The 11,438-nt window shown below is 43.6% G+C and overlaps 1 protein-coding gene across 4 annotated transcripts in view; it reads left to right on the top strand.

Annotated features, from left to right (window-relative positions):
* dyrk1b (dual-specificity tyrosine-(Y)-phosphorylation regulated kinase 1B) overlaps positions 1 to 10,435 on the top strand; it is a 77,023-nt gene extending 66,588 nt beyond the window's left edge. For all 4 annotated transcript variants that reach the window (XM_046043727.1, XM_046043726.1, XM_046043725.1 and 1 more), the window contains exons 10-13: positions 1,403 to 1,523; positions 3,238 to 3,420; positions 4,253 to 4,356; positions 9,266 to 10,435. In XM_046043727.1, the coding sequence (XP_045899683.1) occupies positions 1,403 to 1,523; positions 3,238 to 3,420; positions 4,253 to 4,356; positions 9,266 to 9,781 (924 nt within the window). In that variant the 3' untranslated portion in view covers positions 9,782 to 10,435. The remainder of the gene's footprint in view (positions 1 to 1,402; positions 1,524 to 3,237; positions 3,421 to 4,252; positions 4,357 to 9,265) is intronic.
* Positions 10,436 to 11,438: the final 1,003 nt, after the last annotated feature.

Here is an 11,438-nt window from a genome sequence, read left to right as displayed (position 1 = left end):
AACACTAGGGATGAAACGATTACTGTTTTAACGGTAAACCATGGTAAAATTCCTGCCGGTTAATAAATACCGTACACATTTTATGATAACCGGGTCCGGTTAACCGCGCTCTTATAATCTCACGTTAAACGCTGTCCAGCGTCTCCCAGAAGCAGGCGCGCATGCGCAGAATGCAGCGTGGGTTTGTTTGGGTCAATGACAACATACCGAACATACTCTGAAGTCCGGTCGTATTTTAGTTTTGATGACTGAAGAAAATGACCTTACAGTGAACGCAGGGCGAGCTAACTTTTAGCTTTGGTTTGTCTCTGACTTGCTAACAGCGTGGAAACTGAAGCTCTCAGTGTTGCTGCTCTTGTAAAAACGCTACACGTTGTTCTGCTGCTGTGTGCGTCGTGCGTCTGCAGAGTCTATTCGTCCGCTGCACATGAGAACACGTTACGCTGTTCAGTCAACCAACCAGCAGATCTAGAAACGCTACAGACTGCTCTGTATTTATGTCAGTTTTTGGGCTCATTGCACTTACAATCACTGTCTTCTAAAGACTTTTGTTTTCATGTAATTGTCCGCGGGGTCATAATATAAAATATAAAATCTTGATAATGCACACTTTGATTTTCATATGTTTACAAAAGGTATTCGCTGCTGTTTTATTTTTTATTCAAACAAAATGGCAATTGTATTTGTAGTTTTCAATATAAAACTTTTTGAAATGGTTTCAGTGTGTATCAGTACATTTTAATCTTTTTTGGCACATTTTTACAATACGGTGATAATACTGATAACCGTGATTATTTTGGTCAATATAACCGGAGTTGGCTTGCACAGGGGGCTTGGACCCCATTAATACCTGCATTCAGGTCTAGTTATATTAGGGTGACCATAACTTCTCTTTTTCCCGGACATGTCCTCTTTTTGGGACCTAAAAAATGTGTCTGGACAGATTTTTAAATAGCCCACAATATCGGGAATTTGGCTTTTGCTGTCTACGGCATTCAGCATTCATTGTGTGCATTTTTGCATTGCTTTGCACAGTTCTGGCACTACTACATTTTACTCTTTGGCGTATTGGGGCTTTTTCCTGCGTACCGGCACTTACACAAGCTGTTGGTAATCTTGTCTGCCTTCTCCAACGGTGGAGAAGGAGTAGGGAGAAAATGGGGTGCTTTTATCAGCCCAAGCATATGCATAAAATTGCTCATCAATGTCACTTTTCAAGAACCGACTAATCACAATCTGGATGGGGCGGGGCATTTAAAAAAGGTTGACATGGTGTTATAGGTGGCGCTATGAGTATAAGTGAATATTGGCCTGTAGATGTGTTCAGATGCATTATCAAACATGTGAAATTTGGTACAAATTCATATTTGTCTTTAAACATTTGTGCATGTGTGTTTTCCAGGAGTATAAGCCCCCAGCCACACGGCGTCTTCATGAGATTTTGGGTGTAGAGACTGGGGGCCCAGGGGGACGGAGGGCAGGGGAGCCAGGACACGCCCCCTGTGACTACCTGAAGTTTAAAGGTAAACCAACACTTTGTATTGATCTGCAAGGATAGACACTGTACTGGTTCACCAAAAAATGTTTTTAAAAGACATAGATGTAAATACTACCAGTATGGCAGTGATAAATATAAAAATGACACTGAAAAGTTCCCTTGATTATGGACTTTGGTGGGACGATACAGCAGCATAGTGAAAACTTAAGGACCCAGGACCTTTCATAATGACTGTAGGTTGAACAGAAAGAAACAGAAACACAAAGTACAAAAGATACCCGGACAGACAGGGTAAAGAAATGTACCATTTGGTTAGTGGGAAGAACATGCTAACACCTGAAGCTAGTAATACCACGGCTTCATTACAAACCAGTTTAGATGGCATTAGCAAACAAATTCAAGCCCTGAAAGCAGGCTTGAAAATACTATAGGATCAAATCACAATCCAAAGGAGGAACAAACTGAGAGAGTTAAATGATAGGATAGACACTGCTTTGATTCGCACTGAAGAAGTTATGTTGTGGAGCTCTGACGCTAATTGCCCACTGCAGGAAATAATGAAAGAGCAGCGATGCAGATGGAATCTTTTAGGAATATACGGCATGCAGGAGAATGCAGAGTCAAAGATCCACTCAGTTGCGCCATTTATGGACCAAAGGCTCCAAGACAACCTCCAAGGTGAATCCGTTTCAATCTTCTCAACAAGAAGACCACTGGGCTAGCGGAGTGAAAGCTTGGAGCAGTGCAGAGGAGGCAACCAGCGACCTACAGAGAAAAAGATATGAAGTGGAAGACACAGTCACACAGTTGGTGAAAAATGTGTGGAAGGAAATGGGCTTTTTTGATCAAAGCTCTACTCCTCTGCTACATCAAACAGGCTCCAGTTAGCATCAGACTTGATAGATGAAGACCAAACTGGCTTTGTCAAAGGTCGACAAAGACAAGACAGTATTAGAAGAACGCAGTACATCATACATAGAATACATAGAAATGATTTTCCAGCAGCTTTGATTAGCCTAGCTGCAGAAAAGATATCAAGGATCAACTGGGAATTTTTAGATCAAACATTTGGATTTAATAAACAAAAATTCTTAAATGCATCAAGTCCTATAGCAAATCCACAGCTAGAGTAAAAGTGAATGGCTGGAAACTAGACAGGGCTGCTATCTCAGTCCTACCTTGTTTGTTCTTTACATTGAACCAATGGCCCAATTAGTCAGACAAGGCACTTCAAAAGGAATAGAAATCAACAACTATATACAACATATAGTAAGTCTCTTTGTGGATGATATGCAGTCTTTATTAATCTTTTGATATTTTATATTTATGATTTTTCACAGTGCTTGTTTTATCTTTCTCATATTTTCTACCTACTATGTTTATTGTTATGCACCAAGATACCAAAGCAAATTCCTTGTACATGTAAACCTACATGGCAAGAAAGCTTATTCTGATGTTAATTTTCTACTTGAAAGATCCAGTGAACTCCTTTATCGACTTATGCACATTTTGGAACAATTGAGTTTATATTCCAGTTACAAATGAAACATTGTTTAACTGTTTAACACCAAATCAAAAACTTAAAGAGCTGAAAATAAACCTCAACAAGCAATGGAGCATGGAACTGGGGGGTCCACACTCATGGACTCTTTGCCAGCATCTGTGTGGTAGCCAGGTACCTATATCATCCTGCGGCTAATACAAAATGTTATCATCATCATCATGTTTGTCTTTTCCAGACTTGATCCTGCGCATGCTGGACTACGACCCTAAAAGCCGTATCACGCCATTCTACGCCTTGCAGCACAATTTCTTCAAGAAGACGACCGATGAAGGAACCAACACCAGTTCATCTACATCCACCTCTCCTGCCATGGACCACTCCCATTCAACCTCTACTACTAGCTCTGTTTCTAGCTCTGGTAAAATCCACACAGCCGGCTCCATGCTCTCACTCTTACTCTCCCTCCTTGCTGTTTTCACCTGCTCCATCTCTTCTCTAACACAGTTTTCCACCTTCATGAAAATGATTAATCCTCAATTTACTGATGTGCCTGAAAAAGGAAGACAGAGAGGAATGTGTCTTCGTAAAGTGACAGTTACATCCATGTTGGCCAGTGAAACAGTTGATAGGTGAACGTAGTAGAAGCCCAGCTGCTGCCTGTTGACCATGTCTGTGGGGAGCTTATTCACTTTGATCTGCCCATGCCAATTATTCAGCCATTCATTTACGGCATGTTTATGGTAAATTTTCCATAAATGACTGATGAATTCAAAAGACAAACCAAACGCATTTCTGAATTTGTTCAGGACAAACAAAGGCTGATAATTCTTAAATCCTACTATTGGTTGGTGGGCTCAGAGCGAGCCCAGAAAGGAGAAAGAAAGCTGCAGTGAAGTGCAACAGGACTGGCTGTCAGTAACTGTGGTGGGTCAGCATACTGTAACCCTGCAGGATGACACATCACTCAAACTGTCAATTCATATGTGTCCATTATCATACCTCTTGGTCTGTTTGTAGTTAAAAACAACCAAACTTGAGGTGCGACAACCCTGTAAGCAAAATCCTAAAATCAAAAGCCGTAGTCCCTGTAGCGACACGCATCCAGGCCTCCTTTCATTTAATGTTTTGTAGTCAATTGAGAGAACAAAACTAAGACAAATCAAGTAAGAAAATTAAGGAGCCGTTTCTACAAAATATGTCAGTGCAACCAACAGTATTGTGATTTTAATGTTGGTCTGTTTTATTTCCAGGTGGCTCCAGTGGTTCTTCCAATGACAACCGCAACTACCGCTACAGTAACCGCTACTACAACTCTGCTGTTACACATTCAGACTATGAGATGACCAGCCCTCAGGTACACACAGCACAGCATCACTGACAAACCTTACATACACACGAGTATGACGGTCATATATTGAGTCATATCTTGTACGGATTATATCTACAATATGATATTCACATGGAACAGAGAGTAATGAGCTTCATCCACATCAGCGTTAAACAATTCCTTTTTCATAAATTATCATCTTACAGCCTATTTTCACTGCAGGAGCTCAACCGGTAATCTGGAGCTTCCCATAACCTGATCTTTATAGGCTTTTGTACGCTGTTCTCCCTTGTGTTTCCACTGTATTTTACAAACTGTGATTTTTGAATACGTGTAATTAAAGCAACATTATGTAAGATGTGGGTTTTTTTGTGGGATTTGGCAGCCCTACCATGAGTATAATTCACCGTCATAAATAAGGGCCGCTGTATGCATGCATTTATGATTACTTTTACATTACACACCCAGATTACACAAGACAATACATCAGAGATGGGAGTAAGTCACACGTGTCCAAATCACAAGCAAGTCGCAAGTCTTAACCTTCAACCTGTGATGAAAGTTAAACAAGTCAAGTCATATGAAATTCTTTGGAGTTCAGTTCGTTTAAATAATTTGAGAGGTGGCAATTCAACTGTATGATCATTTTGGAAGACGTAATGAGTGTTTCCATTCTAACTATATTGAACGATACACATAGGTTTTCTATTATTTTGTCTACTATTGGCTTCATTGATTATTAAAATGGGTAGAAAAATGGAAACCAAACTGCACCTATTCACAACAACAGTTATCTCATAACTCTATTCATATAAAGCAGGCACACAGGCAGAAGGAAAAACATCCTTTTAAGAGGCAGAAACCTCAAGCAGAACCATGACTCAGGGTGGGCAGCCATCTGCCTCGACCGGTTGGGATACAGAGAGAGAGGGAAAGAGCGAGAGAGACAGCGAGAAAGAGGCAGAGAGGGGTAGGGGGGAGCAGCCAACACAATATCAACACAGAAATGGTAGTAATGGTACAGGCTGAAAATGAATAATGATACAGACATTTATAGTCATGTTAATGATAATAATAACTAATAATAAAAACAATAGGACTAGTAATAACAACTGTAGCAGAGGGTGTCGAGCAGGAACACGGGGGCAGCAGGTGACCCGCAACCACAGATCCAGACTCCACAGCTCCAGAGCCAGGAAACCTGCAGGAAGTGATAGGAGGAGAGAGGAGAGGGACGAGAAAGCACAAGACTACCGGAAAGGGGAGAAGTTGTGTTAGTAACATGCAATAATGGGATGAGGTTGCATACAGAGGGAGAGAAAGTAGAGGAGAGAGGAGCTCAGTGCATCATGGGAAATCCCCTGGCAGTCTAGGCCTATAGCATCATAACTAAGGGATGGTTCAGGACTCACCTGAGCCAGCCCTAACTATAAGCTTTATCAAACAGGAAAGTCTTAAGCCTACTCTTTTGCATTGCAGAATACACCTGTTGGGTGCTTTCCTCGGTTATCCCATTAGGTAACCGTAGCTTTCTGCCAGGAGTGGATGTCATCATGTGGTACCCAACCTTCATAGAGTGTTTCGACCCTTAACCACAACACTCTCCAGCTGGTGGGTCGGCAGAGGTGGCCAAATCACTGCCCATCCGCCCCTGGCTTCCAGCTTTCCTCCTCTCTCTTGCTCCATATCCAGCAAGAAGCTCGCTCAGCCATGTCCCCCATCTTACGAGCAGCGTTCTTCTTGCTGTTCTGATCCATGCCTAAAGCTGACAGCAGAATTGTCAGGAAAGCCTCTACATCCTACTTCCACAGGGAAAAGCCATGCCTGCCACCCCTTGTCTCTGCACTCCTGGATTAGAGGCTGATATTTCAAGGCCTTCCGCTCATGGGCCTCTTCACAGGCTGACCAAAGAATGATGTCTGGGCAAAGAGCTGTGTGGACCACCTCTGGGAACTGCAACTTCCTTCTGATGTCAACTCTCATTTCCCAACTGGCAGCTTGCAGCAAGCTGTTCTTCACTGATGCCCTGCTTGCATAGAGTTTGACTCCCTCCTTCATGAAGGTGATAGTCTTCCATGTGTCTGTTGCACCTAGCCTCTTCTTACACCTCTCAATCTCTATTGAGTCGGCGAGGGACTGAAGCACCTTATCATGGCGCCACCTATAGCGACCTTGAGTTAATGATGTTTTACACCCTGACAATGTGCGCCAGTGTCCCAGCGCCCTTTTTACCACAGAGTTTACAGTACGGGTCATCCCTTAACCCCCATGTGTGCAAGTGTGCTGGTGAAGGAAGGGTGTCGTACACAGAGCGCAGCAAGGAGGAGATGCGCCAGGGCTCCAGTCTCCAAAGCTCTGCCCATGTGATCTTGCGCTTGGGCATATCCCATTTTTTCCATCCTCCCTGAGATGCTTGCTCCACTGCTCTGGACACACGCTTCTCTTCCTCTTGAGCTCTAATTTCCGACTGGACCATACCTCGCTTGATCTTAGTACTTGCATTCCCAAACTGCTGAAAGTGTGTTGACCCCAAGTCTTGACGTCCTATACAGGGGTTGCCGACAATGTCTCGCAACTTCAGTGAGCTTTCTGCCTGCTCCATGGCTGCTTTGGCTGCCCATTTACGAACTGATCTTGTTATGATGCCTGCTTTCTTTACCAAGTCATCTTTGGAATCTCTCAGACTTAACACAACTCTACATTTTGCCACCTTGAATTCCTCCACGACAGAAGAGAGAGGAAGCTGTAGCTGTCCAGAGCAGATGTAGAGGCCCACAGAGGAGAAACTTGGGGGAATCCCCAACCATCTCCTCAAATGCTTGTTGATTTTCCTATCAATATCTTCTGCAACTGTTGTGGGGAACTCGTGTACCGTTAAGAGCCATATAAGCCTGGGCAGACACAGACCTGGCCACACTGGCTCCGTCTTTCAGTGATGCGTTAAACCACTTGCCCAAGCACTTTATTGGGTTGTCCTCTATGGATGGAATTACCTCATCTTGAACTTGGAGGCCAAACTTGCTCGTTACTCTTTCCTGATCACCAGTATTCTGGACTTAAATGACAACTTTGCCCAATTGGCTACATTGTCCAAGGTTTCCAATACCCATCTCGCTTGGACATACGTTGCAGTTGTTATTGTTAGGTTGTCCATAAAACCCTGTAATACCGGCTGAATAATGCCATCGGGTTATGCCATCTGTTGCTGTTATTAGAAGGTTTATTCCCAAGATGAAGAGGGTAGGGGAGATGGTACACCCTGTTGGGATTCCCTTCTGAAGTTCCTGGAGATTCAGTTCGCCCAGGGTCTCCGGACCCCTGGGTAGCGTTATAGTTTAATAATTACACAATTATTCACTAGTGATCAGTTAGTTAATAATCGCTCAATTATCTTAAATCAATCAGTCAATCTCAAATCCATGACAGTGACTTGGAGTTAAACAATACACACACACAAGGTTCCTGAATTTAGGTGAAATTTATTAACTGACTAAAGGTAGATATAAATGCGGTTAAATATACCTCAGAGAAATAAACAATGGCTAAACAAACATGAAGCAAACAATGAGAATGTTGTGGAGTTCAATGTAAATTGTGTTCTCTTGTGGGGAGAATTTGTTTCAGGGGGAAAAGGAACTAATGAAGCCAGATTAGATGATACTAACTCGGTTAAATTTGTCTAGGAGTTTAGGCTGGAATGATGAAGGATTAAAGCTAATGGATTAACAGACTATTGGACATCAACTCAACCACAAATGCCGTTGGTTTCTTACTGCTTGTCGTTTCTCCCAGCCGGGTTGCTGGTCGGCAGCTTCACGCTGGCGGAGTTCCGTACGTTCTCGGTTAGGACAGCTTAAAGCCGTCGGCCGGTCGCTTTCTCTGCCAAGGAATTGCTCCGGAGATCCGTCTGGGTCGGCTTATTGAAGAAAACTTGCAGTGGTAGGCTTTTAACCTGGGCTCGGGTTGTTGGTTTGATGGTCCTTTGTTACTGCTCACGTAACGGACGCACGTGGCTGGATCCGAACTTCGGTGGGAGCAGTATAAGTTCACTCGACTATAATAAAGCTTAAAAGAACTTGGTCGTTCTTGAATTAAAATTGCGTGACTTAACAGTCTGATAACTTTTAACAAACAAAACAAAATAAATTATAAAGCAAGTTAGTTGCTGGAAACGAGGCAAAAGCCGAGGTTGCGGCGCTTGGCGTGTGTGGCTTGAAAAGAACAAAGGAATCTTCGTGGCAAGCCGGGCCGGACTTCTTCTGATGAAGGAACACAAAGAGAACCTAATCTAATGGAACTGTTCTCTCTGCTTCTCCTATGGACAGTGGAACCTGTCCTGCTGTATGGTCTTGGCCACCGTGCTGCAGCTCAGTTTCAGGGTCTTGGCAGTCTTCTTATAGCCTCGGCCATCTTTATTTAGAGCAACCAAATTATTTTTTCAGATCCTCAGAGAGTTCTTTGCCATGAAGTGCCATGTTGAACTTCCAGTGACCAGTATGAGGGAGTGTGATAGTTATAACATCAAATTTAACACACCTGACACCATGGAGGGAAAATGGCTAATTGGACATTTTCACTTAGGGGGGTCCTCACTGTTGTTGCCAGCGGTTTAGACATTAATGGCTGTGTGATGTGTTATTTTGAGGGGACAGTTAATTTACACTGTTATACAAGCTGCACACTCACTACTTTACATTGTAGCAAAGTGTCATTTCTTCAGTGTTGTCACATGAAAAGATAGAATCAGATGTTTACAATAATGTGAGGGGAGGACTCACTTTTGTGAGCTACTGTATGATTAATCTTTCTTTATTAATAGGTTATGTCCACCAGTCCTTTTAAAGTAGCTGTAATTCAACCTCTTCTTAAAAAGCCCACTCCATCAGACCAGGGCTGTTCCTCTCAATGTGACTCACCTCTGATTCTCCCCCACTAGGCTCCCTCCCAGCAGCAGATGAGGATGTGGCCAGGCAGTGATGGTGGAGGTGGGGGTCAGGACCCAGCATACACCCAGTTGCTGCTTCACAAGCCGGCTGCCTCCCAACAGCACCAGCGCCACTTCCTGGACCCACCCCACCACCCCCACCCAACTTACTCCCACCACGGGAACGGCGGACGTGGTCTGCGGCAGGGGGGACAGACAGGCATCGGTGGAGGGGGGGGGCAGCAGGGATCCTCGCCCCAGATGAGTGACAGCATGGATGTGGGCGTGTCCCTAGGGCTGCACCACCTGGGGGCGGTGTCTTCCATGGAGGCCTCTCAATTTGGCTCTGCCTCCCTGCCCCTCGCTCTGCCAATCGGACTGTCTGCCTTCCGGACTCGGACGGCCCCCACCGCCCCAGGGCCACAAGCCCCGCCCCCTGAGGACTACTACCCTGCCTCCAACAACAATAACCCCGCTGCAGGGGGCAGAGGGAGGCCGGACTCAGACGAGGGGCCGGCCAACTCTTGATAAAACCTGAACCATGCCCTAAAGCCATACAATTTTAACTACAACTACTACAACTACACACATACAGCCAGAGTTCAGAGACAAAGAGGTGAACTTTGTGCTGAAGGAGACAGTTTGTACTGCATGAGAGGAGGAGGAAGGAGGAGGATGCTGGGAAAACTCTCCTTTTATCCTGTTTTAGTTCGTTGTCTTTTGTTGCGACTGTAATTGGAAAGGAATGATTGTGACGAGTTTGTTTTTATTAATATTATTATTGTTGTTTAAAATTATTTGATTTTTCTCCAGTTTGAGGAGTTGTGTGTTCTACTTGGTTGTTGTTTAAGCCTGGAGAGGAGGAGGAGGATGAAGAGGAAAGAGAGAGGGGCTATGCTTTCCCATCTTACTCCACGTGGTAGCTGTAAGGAGAGCACATATTCATGTTCACACTGGTTAGTTATGTTATTAGTGTATTAATAGTTACAGCTCAGAGACGGGCAGTCTTCACACACACATGCATATATGTGTGTGTATATATATGTGTGTGTGTGTGTGTGTGTGTGTGTGTATGTGTCTGCAACAAGAAGACAGACGGTTTCAAAGCGAGAAAACATCAAAATGTGTGTGTTCAGGACTCGTGGATGCTCTCCTGTCTGTATTAAAACTATTTTTCTTAGAGTTTGTGTCCTCCCTCTGTCGCTCTCCACCTGGTTGTGACAGAGTACGGAGAGAGGGTGGGAGGTGGAGGGAGGAGAAGGTGACAGGACACTGATGCCTTCCTGGCACTCATAGGGATCACCTTCTCCTCCTTATCCTCCCCACCTCCAATGTCTTTTCTTCCTCTCCTCCTTCTCCTGTGGTGTTTCTCCTCCAGACAGCTCCTCCTCTCTGTGCTGCTAATCACCATGACAACTGGTCCGGATTGCTGCTAAAGATCCAACACAGATCAATAAAGAAATAAAAAGAAATAGAAACAGAAATGAAAAAACTTTTTAACCCTTCTGCTTAAGAGAAAATGATAAAGTAAGAACCACTGCATCTCAATGTATTTATTACTATTTAACAAGAAAAAACAAACTGAAAGTAACCCTTTTTTCTGCTCTTCTTTGTTTGGTTGCCTTCTTTCTGCAGGTGAGGTCTGATTGGCTATTGTAACAGTGACAGTAACTGGTGACATGGGAATGCCACCGGTTGTGGGGGCTGGGTGGAGGGGTTGGGGCAAAATAAAGTTGGATATATAATAAGAATAAAGAGTATACTTTTGCACACCAAAGTCAAACAAACATCAGATCTCCGCTTTTCTTCCTAATCTGATCCACCTCATGACCACATGTTGTGTCAGGATGAAGCTCATTCACAGGTCACACACGATGCCCTGATACTCAGCTTCTGCTGCCTTTCCACCTCCTTTAGGACCCAGCAAATTATGAAGCTTTGGCGACCTAAAGAGTAACGAAGTAATGAAAGATAAGTAATCACAGCCAGCAAAACAATTACTGGTTGTTGTCTTGATTGACAGGCAAAGACTAATGTGATGTGATATGAAAATAATTATTTTAAAGTGAGCTGCAACACACATTTTGAAAATAAGCACAATGAAAAACCTTTCATAACTAGGATCTCAGCTTTAAAATATACTGGATTCATTCACAGGTTTATGGTCATATTTTGTCTATTATCA

This window comes from Micropterus dolomieu, linkage group LG03 (genome assembly GCF_021292245.1).
Source record: "Micropterus dolomieu isolate WLL.071019.BEF.003 ecotype Adirondacks linkage group LG03, ASM2129224v1, whole genome shotgun sequence".
Lineage (NCBI taxonomy): Eukaryota > Metazoa > Chordata > Actinopteri > Centrarchiformes > Centrarchidae > Micropterus > Micropterus dolomieu.
This window is presented reverse-complemented; position numbering and strand designations above follow the sequence as displayed.